General features: G+C 34.8%; 1 protein-coding gene across 1 annotated transcript; it reads left to right on the top strand.

The window, feature by feature from the left end:
• Positions 1-57: 57 nt before the first annotated feature.
• On the top strand, positions 58-21306 carry LOC147070051 (WD repeat domain phosphoinositide-interacting protein 3). Its single transcript, XM_085949988.1, has 6 exons — positions 58-215; positions 297-578; positions 7419-7570; positions 15708-15896; positions 17195-17432; positions 18839-21306. Exons 1-6 carry the CDS (start codon positions 149-151, stop codon positions 18943-18945), a joined length of 1035 nt encoding a protein of 344 aa, XP_085806114.1. The 5' UTR covers positions 58-148; the 3' UTR covers positions 18946-21306.
• The last annotated feature ends 4270 nt before the right edge of the window (positions 21307-25576 follow it).

Below are 25576 nucleotides of genomic sequence, written 5' to 3' on the forward strand. Positions count from 1 at the left end.
ATTATTTTGTGTATTGCGCATACATGACAGCCAAAAAAGTATGACAGCTGTCACTGCGTACTTTGAGGTTAAAAAAACTTAAAATGGTGGTTGGCATTTGTTAGGAGCGTGACGATGTTATAACAATTTGTAAATTTGCACTATCAAAATGTATTTAAGTACATCTAATCCTTACAGGAACGGCTTATTGTATGCGGGATTCAATCAAGACCAAGGTGAGGTTTTAGAATACGCATAGACTGAGCGATTAATCCTGTCAGAATACAATAAATTCATTGTTTATTTTTCTTCGATAGGTTGCTTCGCCTGCGCCACGGAGAATGGGTTTCGCGTCTTCAACTGTGATCCGCTGAAATTAAAGGAGAGACAGGAGTTCACCGACGGCGGCCTGTCGTACGTCGAAATGTTGTTTCGATGCAATTACATGGCATTAGTCGGAGGAGGGTCTCGGCCGATTTATCCTCCCAATCACGTGATGATTTGGGACGACCTGAAAAAGGCGCCGGCGATATCGTTAGACTTCAACGCCCCAGTTAAGGCCGTCAAATTGAGAAGAGATAAAATTGTCGTTGTATTAGGTAAGTAAGAATTTAAAAAAATCGCCGTTATTATTGAAATTGTCTCATCAAGTATATATGGCGCCCACCATAAACCGGACTCGGGTGTCGCGCATCTGTTTGGTGAGCCAAAGGTGGAACCCCTTGAAATTCACATTTAATTTTTTTTCCAATCAATGTGTGTTCAAATTTTAGACAGGGACCTAATTGAATGAGTCAATGGCTAATAACCAATAGGTAGGTACTGGGGTAATTGTGCCGCAGAGGTGGATACGAGCTTTTATATTTTTTTTTACGAAAACAGTTTATTCCATGTAGACAATTATAATAAATACCTTTTTCTGTCGGTGCATCGGCTTTTCGATCCAATAATCGTTAATTGAAAATTGAAAATTTTGGTACTGTTCGGTTATACGGAATACAGCGGCAAACACATTTTGAAAATACCCGATATGCTGGATTATTTGTTAGTTTGGGTTAGGTTTGGTTAGGTTAACCTAACAAATAATCAAGTATATCGGGTATTTTCAAAATGTGTTTGCCGCTGTATTCCGTATAACCGAACTGTGCCAAAATTTTCATACATTTTGATACACCATTATCACTAAGATTATATGAGGTAATATTAGGTTGGAGTAGGTTAGATTAGGTTAGGTTTGGTTTGGTTTGGTTTGGTATGGTCTAAAAAGAAAGTTGTAAAATCTCATGTCCACCTCTGCGGCACATTTACCGGTAATGGTTAAAAATGCGTTTGTTAAGACACCCCCTGAACCCAAAAGGTTTCTATTATGGTCCATCTTAGAGCAATGATAATGATCGATTTTTAATAAAATTATAAATGACTACTTTATTTAGCACAGTTTTAAATGTGATTAAAATGTTTTTAGCTAGTCTACTTCAATCCCTCTGTCAAAATCATATCTTGCCAAAACCAGCAACCCATTCGGTGCCCCATTTTGGAAATAGAGTGATGGTGATCATCTAAATGATTTTTAAAAAGTAAATTATCATTTTCACTAATAAATTAAACCTACAGGCCTCTACAGAATTAAGGTTAAATTAACAGACTTTCTTATGAGGAATGGTTGCCATCCATTCATCCAACATTCGGTCCTTGTATCGGACCAAACACGTTACTATGTAACCCCTATTGTGACCCACAGCAATCTATCAATTACAGAACCGTGGATGCAAAGTAAATGATTAAGCTATCTTATTTCTGCATGGTGACTCAATTTGCACACATAATTTATATCTATGGCGATATTACATATTTGACATTTCCATGTAGGTATCAAGTCATAGCTAACTTTGTAGATCAATGACCGCAACAATAATCTTTGTATATCTGTTCTCACTTAGTTAGTTAACCTTTTAACAGCCCAGCTGAAAGTACTAGGTATACTCCCCAGGGCCCAGGAATTAATTATATTATAAAAAAATTAAAAGAATAGTGAAAAGTTTAATATAATGCACTTACATATATGAGACCTCAATTGAAGTTCGGCGAAAAAGTTTTTCATACACAATTTCGTGAAAATGTCTGAAAATTTTCAGGTATGGTAGGGTTGTCACAACACTGCACTTACAAGAATTAGATGATTTTTTTTTTTTTTTTAATATAAGTATTTTGAAAAATAAATTTTATAGTATTTTTGTAAAATGTCACCATAAATACTTATAGCACTAAGAAGTATACTAAACACATTAAAATCACTAAAAACTTTCTTGTGTATGGAAAATTTCGAAGCACGGTTCAAAACACAGAGCAATGTCGCACTGCTTGCACAAATACCTAGTTTCTTTCCGTCTTTTCTGATTTTTTGTATTGGCACATACGTAACATCTTCTTGCCGCATTAATTTTATTGTTAGTAGGTGGTATTTTACCCAAAAAATGTCTTTCTGTTAGCCTAGAGGGTAAGGGTGCTTTTCGCTTCAAAAGAGTTTTTGGTTCTAACTTATGTTTTTCGATCAGTTGTCCGATGACTTTCAATTGAAATTCACCCAGCGGTTGTTTTTTTCCAGTTTTTTGTTGGAACAATACATGGGCATTCAGCAGAGATAAATCTATCAAATGGAAAAAAAGTTTTTTGTACCATTTGACAGTTTTTCTTGTCGAATTTACAGAAGAAATTATCATATCACTACGATCCACAGCACCCATGTTTTTATTGTAATCAACAATGCATTCCGGCTTGGAAATCGGAATTTTAGTCTTATAGTCTACTTTTCCAGTAGGTTTGAAAGTATTGTTGTGAATTGTGGACAACATTGTAACATCCTTTTTATCCTTCCACGCCAAAGCCATAATTTCGTCAGTATGGAATGTATCGGTTTCCCCTTTTTTCAATTTCTTAGTAAATTTGGGCATCCCAATTCTGTTTCTCCTTACGGTTCCACAGGCATTCGTCCGGTGATCATAAAGATACTTGAATAACGTTGGGCTGCTGTACCAGTTGTCAATGTACAATGTATGCCCTAGTTCCAAGTATGGTCCAAGCATCGTTACCACCACGTTGCCCGATATACCGATGTAATTATTTTTCTCAATTTCAGTTTGTTTTCCGGTATAAATGATTACATCTAAGACAAAACCAGTTTTGCAATCAGCCATTCCAAAATTTTTTATTCCGAAACGACTAGCCTTCGTCCTGATGAATTGGCGGAATAAAAGTCTGCCTTTGAAAAGGAGAAGACTCTCATCAATACATATGTTCTGATATGGACACATGTACTGCTTGAAAGAAATTTTCAGTTTCTTCAGGACCTGTCTAATTTTATATAGTCGATCTCCGGGAACCTGCGTTTCATTGTCACAAAAATGCAACATTCGATGCATCAGTTCGAAACGATTCCTGGACATGGTTTCGGAATAACATGGTAAAAATAACAATCTGTGGATAGACCAGTGTTCAGATATTTTATTCCGTGAATTCCTTGACATTAGCATACACAGCCCCAAAAATGTGTACATATCATCAATTGTGCAGTCTACCCATCGCCGTAGACGATCACTCAAAACTGTGATATTTTTTGTGGCAAATACAAATTGTCTGTTGGTCTCTCGGACTAACATTTCAACAAAAGAAATATCGATGAAACATTTGAAATAGTCCATTTCGAGTGCATCCGAAGTCAAATTATCAGCTTTGCATCCCGAAACGTTAGCATCGAAGGAAAATGCGCGTGGCTCAAACATATCCGATTTCCAATCAAATGTCGGTCTTTCAGTGGATTCCGGTGTGATAATTTCACTTTCATCGACTTCCAAAGTTTCCTCAAGTTCGACATCCGAATCATCACTTCCATCGTCTTCAGATTCAACTGTTTCGATAAGGTTATCGATTTCACCAACTTCGTCGATCTCATCCATTTTGAATAATAAAATTTGTAAAACTAAACTCGTAAATAAAACACTTTGTATACGCAAATCGAATCCGAAATACAAATAAAAAATAGTCACAACACTTAGTCCTTTGTCAATTTCTATCTAAAAACATCGAAAATCTTTCTTTTCATTCAAGTTTAGTAGGTAAAATCTAAAACAAAACTCGTAAATATAACACTTTTTTATATGCAAATTGTTTATGAAATATAAATAAAAACACTTGGTCACTCAATAGAAATTTAATTTCAATGTAAAAACATTGAAAACATTCCAATTATAACGCAAATCTGAATAAGAAAGCATTCTGAATTAGCATCCCGACTAAATGATATTCCGGCGACAACTGACACATCACTATCGAATCGTACCAACTGCCTATTGTACAAGATATCCCAGTGTGCAGGGGAATTTTGAGCTAACCCTGATTTGGCCTCTCGGGATATTCCCTTATTCTCGCGATGTATGCGCCGTACAAATGTTTTTTGCTTGCAAGGTCTGATCAGAAATGTAGTTACACGTTTTAAAATTAAATAAATAAATATTTGACTCATACAAGCGCGTAGAACGGCTCGGCGTATATCGTACGGTATGGGCGCCTGAATCGCCGCCGTGCATGACGTAAACGTTACGTTACGGGCAGCTATCAGGTTAATAGCCTAATTATTACATAATTATAAGTTGATAAAATAATAATCAGTACGTCATGATTGATAAAAAGAGAATTATTCGATTATAAGTTTTCGACCGAAGCACATCGCTCCGTGCTGTGATTCGCATTATTGTAACAATTGTACACATGTACTTACGCAATTTAAATAAACTCACACCCTTCATAATCACGACAACGACTTCTCATCTCTCCTCGTCACCACACCATTGGCCCTCACATCGACGACCCCTACATATCTAATTATACTTTTAAATAATTATCAGACGTTGACTTTATAACAATAGTTCGCTTAAAAAGGCTTTGATTAAACACTTAATTATATCAGTCGCATTATATTAAATCCACTTAACTATTTTTTTTATTCAATGAATAATTCACAAGATTTAAGAATATCATTCTAATTATTGACCATACATGATTTTGAAAACATTTCTGAGAAAATAATATATTATAACCAATTTTTTCAAAAAGAGTTTTTCTATTGGTTATAAGCAATGACATTAATATGGACGACGCATCTGGAAAAAAAAATGACGCTCACTTTTTTGTCGGGTCTGCCGAATGGCATAATCTGTTCTAACGCCATTACAATAAAGGGGATATTGCTATAAATTCCCAATGCTTTGTGTCGGGTCTGCCGAATAGTTCGGTTCGAACGGGTTCACTCAAATGAAGATTGACACTAGAAACACTGTTCTAACGCCATTACAATAAAGGTGATATTGCTATAAATTCCCGATGCGTGATGTCGCATAATGGAAATTGTGTGACGTCTACCTATACATGTGCGAATGTCACTATGCGTGAATTTATTTGCTAACTACTGTATTGAGTGCGTTGTCATTAATAATGTCATTGGTTAAAAGTAATATATTTCCTCAGAAGTGTTTTCAAAATTATGTATGTTCAATAATTAGAATGTTACATTCTTAAATCTTGTGAATTATTCGTTGAATAAAAAAATAATCAATTAAAATTATTAGCAAGCTCAAGTAAGTTATAAACAAAAAATCTTGGAGTGATCCGTGACATCGGTTAGTAATTAAAGTAATTCCTACATTGATATAAAACACACAAACCGATAGCCAATAGTAGCTCAATTTAGAAATCGCTTCAGAGAGTATTTTAAGAGCCATTAGTTAAAATTTGTCATAGGTAATTAAGTATGGCGCCTTTAGCATTGTGGTCAATGTGCATGGGCGCGAAACCCGATAGATGCAGGTTCAATTCCTGCGGCGTAGTCTTACTTTTTTCAAAAAGATTTTTTCTATTGGTTATAATATATTTTCTCAGAAGTGTTTTCAAAATTATGTATGTTCAGTATTAAATCCAATTAGACTTGAAATAACTTATGTACCTACTCATTTATTGCTGTGATATCATGTTGATTTCATAATATCCTTTTGAATGATGACAATTATAATTTTATTTGTTATATATAGTAAACAATAAATTACTAAATAAAAATAATAAAAATAAATACTTACTTAATTCCTATCACCACAGAGGCCATTGAGTAAACAAGATAGTATAAAAAGTGCATTAGATATGGTTACAATTAATTGCATTATTGTGTATGAAAATAATCTCATCTCCATGTTATTACTCTCGTCCGGGTATAGGTCCTGCATAGTTGAACGTCAATAGCAACGTAGAATAGCAAGCAAAATAGAACGTCGTAGCATAGTGCTAGATAAAGAGCTCCAAGCTGATTGCAAGCCTCCTACCTCGTTATGTTGCCATGAACTACAGTCCGGTGTCTGCTAGGTCGATCTTTCGAAAATTTTCTACCTCTTGGGTATCACTGAATGACCAGATTTATCCAGCGACTATCTCTTCTTCATGCTATGTATTTTGCCTATATCCATTTTAGGGTTTTTGGCAAACTATCATATCGCGTACCCTTGTTTTTTCCCATATCCAATTGTTACTCTCCATGTTTTTACTAGTTGTGTCCAATATGCACCACATGCCATCAAAGATGTTGAAGACCTTCTTGTATAGAGATGGAGCGTAAATGTATAAAACTGATGGCATAAAAACAACCACTAATTTTCATATAAACTCTGAAAAGAAGAGTGTATGCTTAATTTATTTTGCAAACAAAATAGGCACTTATGTCTAACTTCGACTTTCTTCAGCGATTTTGATAGATAAATACTAGGACCGGTTAAAGAATTAGAATTAATCGTGAGCTTCCGAGTAGGGCCGCACGTGACGTGCCATTTGACAGCGTACATTTGACATATTTTATTCATTATTTTAACAGACTATAATAATATAAAACAAAAATAATTTGCTAGTAAATACAATCAGCAATTTGTTACTTATCTAAATGTAATCTCCAATAGTTTCCATTGGCATTTAAAGTAACAACATATTACGAGGGAAGCCTTAGTGTTGCCATTGAAGATGACCAATAGATGTTTTCTGGTTTAATTGTAATCTTTAATACTAGCAACTGAAGGTATATTATGAACCAATTAAATCAAGCGTCAAAACAATTGAGTCGGTAGCTGAATCGTTCCGTATAAATACTATTCAAAGTCGACAATTGCTCACAGCGATTGGTGTGGATCGTTGAATCTGTTCGGGTCTGTGAGTCTACTAGTCTAATTAGACGTTTAGTAAGTTAGTAAACCACAAAAGCTTCCATCTGGAAGAAGTTCACCATATTTGATATAGATAGACACTCACTAAATACCGATCATAATAATACATCGGTTCACATGCTAAATCCTAATCTTATTATGTCGGTCACACTGCTTAATGTTTAATATTTTTGAATTTAACATTTTCAGAGGGTATCATAAAGGTGTTTACATTCACCGTCGCTCCTCAGCAGCTTCATGTCTTTGAAACCAGTCCTAATCCACGGGGTCTCTGCGTCTTGTGTCCAAATAGTAATAACTCGTTATTAGCGTTTCCTGGCAGAAAAGTGGGTCAAGTCCAAGTAAGTTATCACTGCATTGATTTTACTTTGGTATTTTAAGTAATTTATTTAAATAATGCTATACATTGCTTTCATGTTTGGTCGTTATATGGTTGGTATTTGGTGTCAGATAATCTAATCTTCACATGGTAAAAAAAAACCGAACACTCGGAGCGGTCTACGCATTCATACAACCTAAGTCCAGTCGTATTTACAAAATTGACTCTACTGCAATACCAATATTTCAACTCTTTTCCGTGCACACAGCCAAGATAGTGACGCAACAGTGACGTTACAGCGACTAGCTGAAACAAATGATCAACCGCAAAGAACAGCATCTGCTCATGTTATGCAACAACATCTGCTATACTGACTGCGTCAACCTGATTTAATTGAAAACGTCACCGGCTGCTTTTTTTCAATGAAAAATATTGTATGTGTTTTTTGATTGCCAATAAAATCACATCAATAAATGCGACATTTTCCAGTGACGACAAGTTTGTATGTGCGACCCGGCTTACAGTACACTTCAATATATTATCTATTGAGAATGGCCTCTGCAATGAGCCTGAAACGTCAAAGAATGACAGAGGAAGAAGAAGAAGACACAGTGACAAAACAAAAACTGTTGAATATGCCATACTTACGTCGTAATTTAGTCATGTGATATGTGGTTGACGATATTTAGAATTTTAAAATTGCGAGTGTCAACATGATAAATTTATATTCTTATACGCCTGAATAAAATCTTCGATGACCAGGGATTTTGTTGTAAATTTGATTTAAAATGACGTGCTCCTCGCTCTGTGGACAATTTTCGACTGAAATATGAATGACATTTTGTGTTCACCTCACTCTTAAGTGGACATTAAAAAAGGCTATTTTGACTATTCAGATTCATTTAAAGATTGTAAATATAATTTTGGTAAAAAATTGCAATTTTATTAACCGGTTAAGTGCCCAAAGCGTCTTTGGACGCCCTAATTTCACTAATTCTTATGTTAATTACTATCAATTAACTAATTGCGGCATAGAAAGGATTAAATATGCCGGTATTATAGAACCTCTGTGTAAGAAATATCCTTTCATCCATAACATCTCTAATCATTTAAAAAATCAATCCATAAAAATCTTGTAATTTGTCACCATACAATTAAATGAATGGTATGAAAATTACATCTTCCTTATCTTTTTCTATGCCTCACAATATTACTATGGCAGTATCTGACAGGCTGCAGATTTTTAACGACACATTGAATGTAGAGCAAAGCTCTTACTATAATAGCTGTAATACCGATAATTTGTGGCTTAGTATTTCATAAGTATTCAAACAGATGTCACTGTGTGTTTAATTTTTTAGATTTTGCAAATCAGTTGACAGTGGCTAGTAATTTAAGTTTAAAGTCGGGCCAGAAAACTCACGAAATTTGTACGTGCAGCCTGTCGATCGCGGCCTCATAGAGTAAGATAACTCGCTGAAGGCAATGAACCAGTTAAAAAATATTGTATTGTATTTACGAGGTTTATAAGATGATGATGATGAAATGGATCATTGCAACATATTATTAGGTAAATACTATTATTAACTATGACAACTATAAACTGACAATTGACCGCACAGATAATTTCTTTATTTGAGTTGAAGAGTATGTATCATTTTTCAGAGCCAATTCCCCTTTAGAGAGTATTCATACCAATAAACCTGAAAGTCCATAGACATCAAGCGACTGAAAAATCTTAAATTGTGTATTCTCAATATGTAGTGTTTTTTTGGACATACAATATGCTGGCTCTCTCTCTCTCAGGTACAGAATGTATTATGAAATAATGTCCACATAAACAATGGACATTGGTTCCCCTTTTGTACTCCTGATATTCCTGTCATCCCAGTATTGCGTCGTAAATTATAATATCTGCTGGGAAATTCATAATAATTTATTTATTTATTTAGGAATACAAAACATTGTGGACATAACAAATCTAAATTCAAAACGTACACAACATGAGATTTACATTATAAGTCAAACATTACCCTCACAAGAGAGAAGAGAATATAGAAAAAAATATATAATAACAATAATAATAATAATAAAAAAAAAATGAAATAAAATACAGAAAAATACAGTTTCAAAAACAAAATACAAAGTACATCATTGAAAATGTCTATGTCTTTAGGGAGCGCATTTACTAATCTTGCACACCTCACTAATGGTGCCTGATAGGCTTGACATGAGAAAACGGTTCCAATCCAGAATAAATCATGGCTTAACACGTAGGTAATTTTTTTTTTTTTTAGAATTATTAATAACCATGTCCTTGCTTTTTCGTACAAGGTGGTTGTTAGTAATTTTTGAACAATCACAAACACCCAGGCTTTGAGAAAAACACATAAATATTTTTGTCATGACCGGAAACCTGGAAACCATCCCTCGCGATAACAGGCAAAAGTGTTTCAAGAGCAGAAGAGACCGACGAGATTCAAGAGAGTGAAAAGTAAGCATGCCTTGTAGAAAGGCAGTCGGAAAATAATCATCTGACGAATTATCGAAAGGAAAATACAGTATAACCCCATTTTTACGTTTTTTAAGGGACTGAAGAAAAAAAACCTAATTGGAGGGAAAATGTAAAAGGGGGGTATTGAAAAAAAGAACATTTAAATTTTATGTTTCTAAAAAAATAACGTTTTATTAAAAAACAACATTCAATTTAAATTTTTATTGAAATTTTTTTATTTTTTATTAAAAAAATCATGTATATTAGTTTGTTGCATTTTTGTTATGTAATTCTCACCTTACGCCGTTCGAATGTCACGACCCAATCATTGTTAAGCGCGCGTACCTCGCATATTTTGAATATTTCCGACGTAAATCGCGGGAAAGAAAAACGTAAATTCGGGTATTAAATGTACTGAAATACATTGGGACTGAAAAAATTACACGCAATTGCCGGGAAAACGTGAATTCCGGGCACGTAAAAACGAGGTTATACTGTAGTTAAATGTCTTAAAATAAAGACATCGAAGAAATTTCTTCTGGACGCGTTCTAAAATAAGCTTATAGGAAACCTCATAAGGACACCAGATAATCGACCCATATTCAAGAATGCTACGCACTAATGAGGCGTAGAGTGTAAGTAATACATTTGGATTCTTGAATGGTTTGGTTTGTCGCATGATGAATCCTAGAAGCTTACTCGCACGTAGAGCCGTAGAAGTTATATGCGAGTGAAAAGATAATGAAGAATCAAAAAATATCCCAAGATCTTTCGCCTCAGATTCACGCTTTAATGAACTTTTTGACATAATATCATTGATATACTACTAGATGAGGAGTTCCCATACAAGTGTCATTTTAAAAATGTACCACAAAAGAAGATATTACGAATATCGTCTTATAATATTTCCTTGTAGGTATAATGCGTTAAGACCGTTAACATGGATTCCCGAATTTCACCCGTATTGCCCTGGCTGTAAAACTAAATTTGCGTTCTTGAAATAGTGACCCTAAGGGTCTGAAACCCAAAGCTTGCATGCTACCAAAAATTCATGTCTGAGCGGACAGAGCAAGTCGTCATGCGCTGACTATTAGTTAGAGTAAGATGCAAGCAAGATCGGGCTTACTCATAATTATTGCCAGGTCGTTTTCGAGACAAATATTAAGTGAGCTTATATCGAGTTAAGTCCGCTGATATTAAAACAGTAAGTTTTAACACTGGCCGAGTCGCTTAAAATCGGGCGTTATTTTAAAAAGCATATGTTTCATCCAGTAGTATATCAATGCATAATATAATCATATTTAATCGGAGTTCTTGACCTAGATAAAGTAATACAAAAACATTTGTCAGTATTAATAATATTGACCAATATAATATAATAGCTATACATAGAAAAATTCAAAAATGTATGACAATTATTTGGAGACCAGATGTGTGGTGGTGTTAGTTTACAATTTTGAAAAGCAGGCAAGAAGAATTACCATTAACCAATTATTGGTGATATGTGCTATAGTTACATGTGTGACTTTGACATAATTTAGCATATTTGTCATGCATTATGAGTCCTCATGAGAAGTGACTCACGGTTAGCTGAATATGACTTTCAGAATGGCCTCATAACATGTCAACTGAGACCAATTAGGCTGTAAAAAACCATTTCCTGATATTATATTGTCTTATCTTATCTGCAGCATTAAATTTAATATTCCCCGTTTTTTTAAATGACTTAATATTTTAAATTTGTCATGTCAATTAATAAATGATAAACATTTCTGAAGTTTTTGAAACTTTATGCATTCCCATGGAGAATGAATTCAGCCACCCATATTTCATCTTTCGGCATCTGCAGGCTGTATATATAATACGCCTACCAAAGAACAGATTAATAAGATAGAAATGCGAAAGCCAGTTGCCATAGACCAAGATTTTGACGGCACTTTTGGTTTATGACTTAATGAGGGGCATGCCATTAAATGCAAGAAATACAAAGCCCCCTGAATGCTTCCAAATATTACCGATATTGAATATGTGTTGCGTTTATGTGTCAAACTTTAATACATAATATTACCACAGAACAGATAATAAATAGAATTCCAGTAGGCTATATTCAATACGTTACATTTTGATGCAGGGTTTTGAATGTGTGAGTGTCCTACAAAAATGAAATATGCATTATGCATGTGCAATAGTGTGTGTAGTACACCAATATTAAATGAGCGTCAATGCATAAACCGATAGCAGTTGTCAGTATTCGACATATGACATATTCTTGACACGTGCTTAAGTTTATCCCGGATTCTTCCTTACTCAAGATCGGTTACCTGCTACTCCTTACCCATTAGGTATTTCAGTTCCCATTATTTCTGAGTTCCCTGCATATTACGATATAGACATAGATATTGAAAATAACATAATCTTTAACACGTAAAGCACTTCCCATTATTTTTGTGTTCCCTGATGCCTACCTATGGCATGTATATAACTGACATAGATTAAAGTGCATCACCGCTAATATAATAAATGACCGATCGGTAGTATTCAAAGTGTGAATAGATAATTCTCAGCCTCTATGAAAAAAAAATGAATACCAGACAATCTTAATTCAGTACGACTGATGCGTGCGATGATCGCGCATCAGTCATAGATTTGTGTGCTTCGGTGCGTGTCCGGAAACTTGTACGTATGCAGTTCGCCGCATCACACTTCACCGTGAAATGTTGTATCGGAAATATATGGCCATATATTAAAGGCCGTCCAACCTCTTTGGGTCGTATAGTACTGACATAAAATTCATGTTTAAATAAAACACGGTTCTTGTTGGTTTACAACACTTTACGGGAAGCCAGCAGCAAACAAATTTTAAAAATAGCCGATATACTGGATTATTTGTTAGGTTAGGTTTTCATTCTTGAATTCATGAATTCTGCCAAAATCGGCTACGGAAATTGGCGCGGTTCCCACCTGGCTTCCTGTAAACCGACTTGTACCTAAAACACTTACAAAATATGTAATAAAAATTACCAAAATATGAGGGAAATACACTAGGAAAAAGGTATGTAATTAAATTAGAAATACAGGACATCGCATATTTTTTTCACTTCGGTGCTATATACCTATACTATACGGTCATTTCTTTCCGATAAGAAAGGTTAGGTTAGGTTTTCATTCTTGAATTTATGAATTTTGCCAAAATCAGGTATGAAAATTGAATATGTTCATTTTGAATCTAATAAAATTGGAGATCGTATAGTAAACGGTCATCTCTTTCAGATAAGAAAGCTCACGGCGAATTGTGCAACGGTGAAATGTTTTACGTACAATTTACATATAACCGCTTCGGTGGTGGTTTTCTTAACAACCATTTTCAATAACAAAATTTAAACTACTCTTCCCTTATCGCTACAGGCATCCTGCAATTTATAGTCATTTATAGAACAGTTTTAACACTGTGCCCTTCGACATGGAGAGAATTTGGACTGTCATTTTCAAGAGTGATTTCCTATCGTGTGTCAAGCGTAGGTGTTTAACCAGTATGTGTTTCCAGCGGTCATGTATGCGTGTAAAACTAGTAACAGAGAAATTCAGAAATCAGAGTTGTGGCATACAGATAAGATGTATGCTCGGCATCATGCACAGAGACACAGGCCAAGCACGTGGCTCGCAAACAGGAGTACTACTGGATGAATGCGATTGTCCAATGGTACCCAAAGGATATAAGACGACCAAAAGGTCGTAAGATTTGGCAGAATTACTTGGCAGCTAAGAACAAGGATCTGAGAAGAGCGGAGAGAGCTTGAGGATTGAAGTGGGCCATTATGAGAATGATGAGTGAGAAAACTTTTTTTTAGACAAAGTGCGTGTTGATCAAGGCCTGAACGAAAACGAAAAGTGCGAGTGAGAAAGTATTCGGCACCCTTATAATCTCTGCGACACGCGCTAGAGTAAGATAAAAGGTTTACAGATGTGGGAGATGGTTTGCTATAGTGTCGCCGCCAAATCTTAGTTTGTTGCTTAACTAAGCGTCGATAACCGTGTTGTTAAAATTGCTATTTTTTGTGTTAAACATAAAGTCAGTGGTAAATATTTTTAGTTAATTAAGTGGAAAAGATGGTTCTGTGTGTTGTATTAAAATGTGGTAGCCATACTGATAAGCAAGAAGATGGTATTACGTTTCATAGGTAAGTTGATACATGTTCGTGATAATTTATTTGTATATTATTATGTATTTTAATATCAAGTGACCTAGTGTTTCTTTAAAATAACTTAAATTATGGATATCTTTACCTAATGGTTGCATTTCGACCGCTTAAAAATACTATATAACGTAAAAAAATAGAAAATTGTATTTTAATTCTGAGCGAAATGGTCTATGGTCTCAAACATTTGTATACGAATGCGTTCTCTCGCCCACAAACCAAACGCACGGCACGCAGCTTCATTTAGCAATCCAATGGGTGGCGTCTAGATGTATTTATAGTCTAAGGCAGGGGTTCCCAACCTTTTTGTACTCTAGAGCACATTCTAAAATATCGGTAGGGTGGCGGGCACCACCTATTTTTAATCGACAAACTTCTTCCATAACTTCTCATTTTCCCATAATTTATTTTCTTATATTCATAATTTATTAATAAATAATAAACAAAAATGTTTCAAAATAATAAAACTATTATTCAAATTGCATACACACAGAGAAATGTATTTACATACATATTTTATAAAAAAATAGAATATCAATATGTCAATGTGATCTTTTGCATTGCATATCATTGGCCAGTGCCTCATAATTAGGAGAGTATGACGATAATCCTGTTAGCAAACAATCATAAAGATGCTCATCGGTGAGTCGAGATCTATATCTTGATTTTATTAAGTTCATGTTTGAAAACAATGATTCGCATAAATATGTCAAACCGAAAAATGATTCAATTTTATATGCCGCTTTTTTCAAAAATGGGAACTTTTCTCTGTCCACTGTATTCCAAAAGTCCTCTGATATTAAGGATTTAAGCAAAATATCATTCTTAAGCTCCAAAATTTCTAACTCTAGTTCTTCTGTCTTACCTTGAACAAAATCTGCAATACATGCGGCCATTTCCATTACATTTATTTGGCAAGTAAAAGGATTGATACAGAAGGAAACAATTGGCTCGATATATGTAAACTGCAAAAATCTCTCTTCAAATTGTTTTTTTAACACTTGAAGATGCGAGGTTAATCGGGACGGTACGAGCACGTGACTACTGTCACGTGCTTCGGCGTTCATCAGCTCAGTTCATGGCGTTCGTTCACTTCGGGTTTTCTGCGTGTGTCAGGCTAGCGTGAAAATTCTGTCTCTGTCGAATAGTGGCAGGCACATATGAATCGTTCCACGGGCGCCATGGTGCCCGCGGGTACGGAGTTGGGAACCCCTGGTCTAAGGTGTTGATCAATTCTTGTATTGTAAGTTATTTTTTTGCTCTGTACATCAATAAAAGATGGTTTTAAACAAAACCTTAATCTCAAATAATTGAACCGGCATTTACGTGGTAGAACTCCATTATAATGATTTTGAGACAATATTATTTTTGTTAATTCTACATTAATTGAGTCATTTTCGTTGATAGCTGTTTCGGGCTATAAAACCTTCTTATTAATCCTGACATGTGATTGTATTCGTTCTTTTTAGTTGGTGGACCTGGCGAACATTGAGCGAGAAAGTATTGATATATCGGCGCACGAGGCGGCTTTGAGTTGCATGGCACTCAGTCTCACCGGAACACGTCTCGCCACGGCCAGTGAAAAGGGAACTCTGATCCGTGTCTTCGATACCACAAACGGAGACAAAGTGGCGGAACTGCGGCGAGGAGCCCATCAGGTAATTTATTTATTTCAACAATTAATTAATTGAATCGATATGGAGTCATGTCTTCTATCAGGGTGTGCAGGAAAACTTTAGTATAACGACTCACGCCTATCGTCATGACCCATTATCAACGCATGTTGAGATTGGTTGCGTTGCTAATGTTAAAAAATATAAACGAACCAAAAATATCTACTGTAAAACCCCATTAATTCAAAATCGACGAGACCGAAAATCGAAAAAAGTTTGAAATACGAATATAAAATGTATGCAAAAAGACAGTGAAACTTTAAAACATTTCAGATACATACCCACTAGAAAAAATCATATTTCAAAAAAATACGAACCTCAACGGGATTTGAATCCCATATAACCATTGGTGTCGCGCCAATCTGTGCATTAACCAATGGTATGTATCTGAAATGTTTTTAAGTTATGTATGTTCAATATATGGAATGTTACATCTAAAATCTAGTGAATTATTCATTTGAATAAAATAAATAGTTTAGTAAAACTTTGTTGAAGTTTTCTAAGATGGTTTTCGTTTCCGATACAATCTCTTTGAGATTAATATCAGTTCTGATCATTATGGTTCACTCATCGAAATTAGTGGAAATCACTAATCCACTACAAATGGATTTTTAAAATCTTTCCAAATATTTTGATTTACAACGAATTTTGAATTAACAGTGTTCAAATTAACGGGGTTTTACTGTATTGGTCGGCTTGGTGGCTACACTAAACAATCTTCCCCCATAGTTTCTTACTTCAAATGTCATTGAATTATTGAAGATCGTATAAGAACAATTAACAAGTTTTCGCCTGTATTTACTAACATTTTTGTTTCACATCATTGTTCTCCGTTAAAAAGCGAAGACGTGTGTTCAACTCTCAAGATTTTTTTAGTCGGTATGTTTCTGAGGCGTATCCGAGTTATGTACATATGTTCAATAACAAATGCTACATTTTTAAGTCTTGAGAATATTCAACCTCGAATAGAAAGCAATTGAAATTTTAAAAATATATACATGTTACTTATGTGTCGTAGTGGTCATGCATAAGGATGCGCCGTTTCCCTCGATCTAGCAAGTCCCGCGTCTTTTACGATAGCAACCTTACGTGTGTAGATGACTCTTGTAATACTGTTGCAGGGTGAGAGAGGGTCAGCAATGACAACAAAAACCTTAGGAATTGAGCTATAAGAGGTCTGTGTCGAAATCTCGGATGGAATAATTGTTGATAATAATTATTACATTGGATATCTTCTACACACATATACCTACTGAATAATTGAAAGCATTCACATTTTACAGGCCTCAATATACTGCATAAATTTCAACCACACCGGCACGTGTCTGTGCGTGGCGTCGGACCACGGGACGGTGCACATATTTAGCCTGGAGGACCCCAAACTGAACAAGCAATCGAGCCTGGCCAACGCTACTTTCCTCCCCAAATACTTTGCTAGCAATTGGAGCTTCTGCAAGTTCACTATACCCAACGGACAGCCTTGTATCTGCGCTTTCGGCGCTGATAAGTCATCTATTATAGGTGAGTCTCAATTGTTATACTATTATGATTGCAAAAAGCCAACATGTAACATTGTCGATCCTGCAGGTCGGCAATTTTTGAACGAAGCACTATGGACCCGTTGCGCAACTGCGAAAATGTATATTTTGTCAACCGGCACTTAAGACTGCAGTAAGTTTTTTGAGCTACGTATACTTTGATGGTAGGGGCGCGTTCGGTGGTTTGACATAAATGGTAAACGTCAGATTTTTAATGTTGGAACGTAAAGGCTGTTTATCTATTACATGCCTTTTACATAACTATTACCGTTGAAAGTGTTATTTTGTGTTTAAATTCTCATTTAGGTATTTATTGTAATTTTGCAATACAGAATCATACATGTTTGTTTATAAAATACATCGGAATTTCTGTTCACATTCTTGTATTGAATATTGTAAAATTGCAGACGTAACTAACTAGCTTCTTTAAGGATCAGTTAGCTACGTACTTTAATAATGAATCGTTTAATAATGCAACGTTAACGGGTAAGTACTGATTGAATATGATGTCATTACCAAAATAGATAAAAATCTTATTTATTCCATGAAATCGACCAAAAGTTCGGTCAATTGTCAATTTTCAGCCGTAGAAATTCTATCTCACTCTAACGCATAGAGCGGGAGGTATAAGCGTGCCGAATGCTTACTCACTCGCACTTATGGTGCGTTTTTTTGTTCATGCCTCGATACCATTCGAAGCTATATACGCACAATATTTCCTTTAAAACTAAAAATTTCATGTACTTTAATCGAAGTGGACCGCGCGATGGGTTCCGTAGTGCTTCGGACCATACTCTGAATCTAGGGATCTAGGGGGGGGGGGGGTTAACAAGATGCCAGACACTGACCTTTTATGATGTTGATGATGGCTCCATGGTCTGGTTGCACTATCACTCACGCGGTATTATTTGTTGGGTTACCCGGTGCGCGGCACTTGACAGTACACTGTTAATGGATGATATATGACGTTGTTGAATGATGATGGTTGTATGAATGATGAGAGCCTGTATCACGGCTTGCCAGGTATTCAGAATTATCGCTTGGACGACGGTCACACTATATCAAGCTGACCCGGCCGTGGTCCACGAACAACTTCTGAATCAGTCTGTGTAAATTGAATTAATCAATAAACTGTGGTTTAGTGTTAATAGGCCAACACGCAACCGTTGTCTTGAGCTAACTGAATGTTATTCGCAATCACGGTCGGCTAATGACTGGTGGTCACCTGGTCTTGCGACAATAATAAATAAGGATATGAGGGTAGGTGGGAAGAAAGAATGAATGTAACCAAAATTGGCCCAACCATAAAGTATTCAATCAAATTTTTTGCAAAATATCCATCCTACTGATGACATAATGTTTATTTGTTTTTCCCTTTTTTATTTCCAGTCATATGCGCTGATGGATCATATTACAAATATATGTTTACGAATAAAGGGGAGAGCTCGAGAGACGTCTGCGACCAGTTCCTCGAAATGACTGATGATAGACATTAAGATATCTCGCTATTTCTTTTCTACTTACCCCATACTTTTCATAGTCATACATCATTCGTTTACTTTAAAGGTAAACTCATTAAGTGATTTATTTTATGAATACATATTATTATCTCGATTGAAATTATCACACTTGGTTTTTGGGCTGTCACGGTATCCTTCTTTCGTCGACGTTTCGAACTCTCTGCAGAGCCACCCTCAGGAGATAATGTTCTGTCATGTGTTTAAGTATACTGTCAGGTGTATGAATACAAACTCTGAGCTAATCATGTCGAAAAAGATTCAGCTTAGCAAACAGTGAATGTGGTTCAGATTAAAAAATATCATAATTTACTGTGTTAATGCTTTCAATGTACCTACACCAATAATGTATTATTTATTGTCTTATTAATTAATTAATTTCGGTCATGTCGAGTTGCCGGAAAATATGACTTTTTTAATTTTGTTATATTGGCCTGACCTAGCGGATGATTAAAAAGTGTGTAAGTTAACACGAAAGGGCATATCAGTTAAAGCAATACAATTTTGATAGTCGAACACGCCACCACAAATTGATACAGGCCACAAATTTTACTTCAAGACTGGAACGAGGGATATTTTTGCGCTCGGTAAAGATAGCCGTTGTAATACACCGGAACCCTTACTGTATTAATTTGGATGAATGGTTTCGCTTAAAAACGTCACGATTGCTTTTTTACACCTAACATTATATTTTACTACATTATCTCTTGAGAATGGAGTCCGCAACTCGAAGTGGAAGAATACATGGTGTTCATAAACCAAATACAGTAAGTAAGTATAATATGTATGCAGTAAAATGCTGAAGGAAGTGACATCAGTTGTATGCTAACATCTATCTGAAAGTGATACCCATACTAGTCTTGTTATATCTCGTTATCTGGTGTATTTAAGTCAACCAAACTATGCCATCTTGCTTCACTATGTTTGCAACATGAAGACAGTGAAATTAAGATTTTTTCAACCTATGCACTGGAGACAATTTATTAGTTGTTTTTATTTCATAAGTAAAAATGGAAACATAAATAAGGAATGAGACAAATCGGTTACGCCGACTGGACGACAGACATCTGCGTGTTGCTAGATATAATGAATTGTGTGAAGAAATACACATATTATGATACAATTTGATACAGCGAGTAGATACACACATATGAGTCTCTTCAGATTGGAGATTTTTGTTTATACGAAAAACGAATATTAACTGTTTGCTCAACCTATAAAGCTGGGTACTTATTATCGAGCCGTAATTGTGACCATTGCAGATACTGTAACCAACTCTAGATGTGGACGCGAAATCATGATTTCCGTGTAACCGATGGCGAGCCGCTGTATCCGCAGTGTTCATTCTGAACTGAATCATGTCAGATGAATTTTGTCTTTTGGGTCCCATAACACTATTATTTTTGTAAACATCAATTAAAAGTATTCATTTCTCCTCACCCCAGTCAGCAGTCATGTTCACGTAAAAAGATGTACAACAGCACTATCAAAGTATTTTCACTGTTCGCGGTGAGCACTGGTATCACATTCAACGTCCACGAGCGACTGCGAGCCTCCCTTTGATCCGCAGCAAAAATTGACAAATGACCGATCGCTGCGAGCGGCAGGCTCGCGTACTAATTATTTGGTGTCCATACTGGTTACTGTATCTGCAACGGTTACAGTTACGGCTCGCTAATGAGTACCCCGCTGTAGGTACTCTGACTCCAAACATCATGTGAATTTGCCAAATCTGGGGCTCGAACCCAGAATCTACGACATAATAAGCTGGTACGCTAGTTAAGATTAGCAAGTAGTAGATGGTTGAAACTTGTTGTTTATACCAATAAGTGTAAAGAGATATTTAGCACTTTATCTAGTGTTTGTTAATTTTTTAATCACGTTGAATAATCATGTTTTTTCATAAATAAACAAACCTTCCATCATCAAAATTCAAAGATATTGCACAATTGAATCATTATTAACGTGATTTTTATAACAAATATAAACACGTTTGAATTGCAATAATAATAATTTTAGCAATTATCTACTATTTTCCATTTTAAACTGTGACACACATATGTATTATAATACTTCTCCACACATTTTATTCGTCTTTAGCAATGCCCAGATGTCCACATCCAGTTTTCTTGACTGCACCGAATCATCCTAGACCCAAGTGAATAAGTCACTTAATGAGTTTTCCCTTTTGAACTAACGATGTCATGATGTGTTGTCAACGAGAGGTGTGCTCAGATAATATATAACATTCATTTATTGTTGTGTCAAAAATTAAGTAAATTTGGTTCAGACACCTCTTGCATGAAATTTTTTATAGTCTTGCAATTTTAGTGTCATGTCAAAAAAATTATTACATGCAATATTATTGAATATTATAATATGCAGTACGTATATAAAATAAATATTGAATTATATCAATGATATAACGACAATTCAGGTATTTACATAATATTGTATGTAACTTTTTGTTAATATGGTACCGGAGCTTGAGAAATAAACTGTTTTGTTATTTTACCAGTTGATGATGGACCGCTTTCATAAACCTTGAATGAAGGTTTATGAATATAATTCACGAGGGTTCGGTCATATTTTTTATGTTTAGTATTGTTTGTTTCATGTATACCTTATGTCATATTCCACAATATATTAATATTCATTAGAATAAATTTGCCGGTTATATATCTGGCAATACCTACCGTTCATAAGGTTAAAGAGTTATTATAATTTAAATGTTTAGTTGTTTATCCGTATAATAATTAGCTTTTTAAAAATCCCACGTGAGTTTTGAGTATGTGAATATGTAGACATTTAATATTTGTTTATTTTTTTACACTGTATTAAATGATTTGAAAAAGTTTTGTACATACGTTTTGAAATGTTAAAAATTTACATTATACAAAAGGCATGCCACTTTTTTATTTGTTTAATATTTTAAATTAGTATTATACATTCCCTTTCAGCGTATTTTTTCTGCAAACAGCCTTAAGTTTATTGTATTTTCTTCAAAACATAATGTTTACCTTTATAGAAAATTTTATATTATTTTGGTTTTAAGACGCTTTAAGTCACAAAATGTGTATTTTTTAATATAACTGCTTTAATATTTTCATACTTTTTTGTGGCAACTTATTATTATGTTTGAATTTAAATTACCAATGTTTGTTATATAGCCAGCCACCTTGAAGGTCTGTTTTATGTACGATACGACATTTGGATCCATTCTGTGATTTATCTTATGTGTCGACTCTAATGATGATAACTTAATGCGGTACAATTTGTTTTACGGGAAGCCAGGCGGGAACAGTTCTAATTTTCATAGCCGATTTTGGCAAAATTCATGAATTCAAGAATGAAAACCTAACCTAACAAATAATCCAGTATATAGGCTGTTTTTCAAATTTTGTTTGCCACTAGCTTCCCTTAAACCAGTGGTCGGCAAACTCATTAGTCAATAGAGCCAAATATCAACAGTACAACGATTGAGATTTATTTTGAGAGCCAAATTTCTTCAACTTACTGTACACTGTTAACGTGATATCATTCTCAACAATGATCTTATTTATTGATAAAAAATAAATTATAAGTAAGGTATCCATAAAATTAAATCATAACAATGACTGACAAACACTTAATGTGAACAATGGTCTTTCATCTCCTTGAAAAATTTGGGTAAGTCAGGTTTGTATGTTGTTGTTTTTTAATTTTGAGCACGATTCCAGGTTCTCATTAACTCTTGATAAGGTTCATGCTTGAAAAAGATTATGAAAATGAATATACAGAACTGGAAAGGGAAAGAACAGCAAACGCTAGTTTTTTCAACTGATCATAATATGAGTTAGGAATACTATTCCAGGTATTAAAAATCATCATGTCTTCCTTCTCCAGGTCTTTCAAAGCAGACTACTAAACTTGTGCTGTGAAACATGTTCACATTTCTTTTTCTCCAATATGCCCATATCGGCACAGAGATGTTCAAATTTAGAGCTCCATAATTCTTAATCCATAAGCTTTATCTATAATAAGAGTTGATAATCTTAATCGCCAATTCCATAACTTTGCAAATTTTTGCGCACATAGCTCTTCTTGACGAATCATGCAATGGTAAGCAAGTATCTCGTGATGTTTTCTTTCAAAATAGCAACAACCCCTTTTCTTACGCCGGTCATACTTAACGCCGTCTGTTGAAACGCCCCGCCTGTTGATATTGACATAATTTTATCGAGTGGAATAATATGATTTTTCTATACACTCAATTACAGCATTTGTAATATCCTCTTCACGTGTTTGACATTTGAGTGGCAATAATCCTACAAGTTCTTCTTTAGGACCTGTAGATGAAATAAATCGTACAAAACGTGAAACTTGTGCTGTATCATTTATGTCACAAGAGTCGTTAACTGCTATTAATCAAGCTGAAACCAATTAAAGATCTTCGACTTGCTGGTTGGTTATATTTGAAGACATTTTGACTGTTCTATCTTTCACTGTTTTAGCCCGTACATGGTCATTTGTGGCAGAGCCACACCCTAGGGGCCAAAGAGCCACGGTTTGCCGACCACTGCCTTAAACCAACAAGAACCCTTATTACCTAAAAGCGTTCAGAAAGTACAAACGTACAAAACAAACTATTATTAAATGTCAGCAATCAAAGCTTGACTGTGTTGCCATGCTGGATGAATCACTGATGACAAACTACTCCCTCCACTGCCTTAGCCTCAGAGATGCTGTGTCCTTTTCTAAAACTCGATCTTCTGATCTTTCTTTTCATGTCCGATCTATTAAAGTAGAGCCTCCTGAGTGATTGAGTGTCGATATTTACGTACGAGACGACATAAGAAATCTTTGTACAATGTGTATTGTTTGTGATTACTCATATGTACCTCGCCGAGTATCTAATCTATCTAATATATCTATCTCATCATTACCTTCCATTTGAAGATATTCAGGATATATCTCATATTTTTCAAAGACCCAACACTTCAATCTATAGGTCAATATGGCTTGATGAGGGTTTTGTACAGATTTGTTTGTTTGCCGGTGTAATTCTTTTGCAAACTTCTCGGTTGATGCCGTATTGGAGAGTGAAGCCTGAGGTTTTCATCATTATGAAAGAGTGAATCCAAATTTGGTACTGTACATCATTTTAAATAAAATAATTTGGCCACTTAAGGTCAAAGAAACGTATCTCAATTTTGAGTTACAAAAGGTACTGGATATAAAATCATTATTATTTAGTTACATTTATTAGGTGACAAAGAGACTTGCCCAATACATATCTTCTGAAAACACTTTCTTGTTAATGTCAATGGAATGTAAATTTACTTTTGTTTGGGATCTCTTGTAAAGCAGAGAGAAATGAGATACGTTTCTTTTACCTTAGGGTCGACCTAGGGGCCGATTTCTAAATAATTAACAAAAAGATATTCTTCCACAAAACTTCTGTTACAAAAATGTAAAATATATATCTATTTCCAAAGGTTATTGCACAAATATTGTATGTCCAGTTTTTACTAAAATTCAGTTACATATTATGAAACACCCGTCATTATCATATTATCTTTGTACTCCAAAAATATTGTGCGTTTAAATAGGGTATTTGAGAAGATTAGACATTCCTAAGCCAAGTGACAATTTGCAACTTCACTAAAGAATAATTTGAATCAAAGGACTTTATTGGTTTCATCACAGAATAACTCATGCTGATGACAGTCTAAATAATCTGACCCCATAAATAACTAATTTTCGCCATAACGTCCCTAAAATGATCGAATTATTGTCTCATTCAAATTCATAGCACCTATGTTCATTTCGCTTACGATTTTTAATCAATTCGAATTTCTCAAAACGTAAAAACTGGATATACAACATCTGTTCACTGACCCATCGATATTATAACTTTTATTTGGACTTATAGCGCCCCTACATAAGAACCAGAACCCTTAGACAGAAGGCATAAACTTTGCTGGGTTAAATTAATAGAGTTCTTTAAATAATTAATCTTCTATTTTCATACATAATTCGTATACACCCCAGAAATATACTTATTGTGAATATAATCTTAAAAAAAAATATGGTGCCGGGCGGGACTCAAACCCGCCTCCATCGGGTTCTGGTCAGTGTGCTTCACCAATTTAGGTAATAATTATTAACAAGTGCAAGTACATTATGACTAAAATTTTAAGAGATTCTTTTGCCGGCCAAGAATCAAGGCATGTACCAACTATTCGTACCTTGATTCAAACCATAAATAGCCAATATTTATGACATTGGAAAAGCATTTCAATTGCATAACTGTAAGTTAATAAGGTAAGATGCATGAGGCCAAATTTGTAAAACACATTAGCTGGAATCTGATGGATGCGGGTTTGAGTCCCGGCCGGCACCATATATTTTTCAAGTTTTTTTCTAATATGTATGTTTATAAAGAATTTTACATTCATTAGTCTTGTAAAGTATTCATTGAATAAAAAAAATAGTTCTATTTTCATCCTATTTTTATTATTTTGGGCTAAAATGTATGTTTAGTGATAAATAAAATATACTGATTTACGTTTAAACTACACTGCCCCATTTCTTTCTGTAAACATTCTTATGTCAGTGGCGCTATAGC

The sequence above is a fragment of the Rhyacophila brunnea genome, unplaced genomic scaffold (assembly GCF_057557595.1).
Source record: "Rhyacophila brunnea isolate RB1 unplaced genomic scaffold, BYU_Rbru_1.0 scaffold_22, whole genome shotgun sequence".
In the NCBI taxonomy this organism is placed as follows: Eukaryota; Metazoa; Arthropoda; class Insecta; order Trichoptera; family Rhyacophilidae; genus Rhyacophila; species Rhyacophila brunnea.

What these genes read in the sequence shown, in the direction of transcription:
- LOC147070051 (XM_085949988.1), top strand. Translation starts at nt 149, where the DNA reads ATGTATTTAAGTACATCTAATCCTTACAGGAACGGCTTATTGTATGCG. An exon ending in TAAAATTGTCGTTGTATTAG is followed by an intron (nt 579 to 7,418) that starts GTAAGTAAGAAT and finishes TAACATTTTCAG; the next exon opens with AGGGTATCATAAAGGTGTTT. An exon ending in TGATAAGTCATCTATTATAG is followed by an intron (nt 17,433 to 18,838) that starts GTGAGTCTCAAT and finishes TTTTATTTCCAG; the next exon opens with TCATATGCGCTGATGGATCA.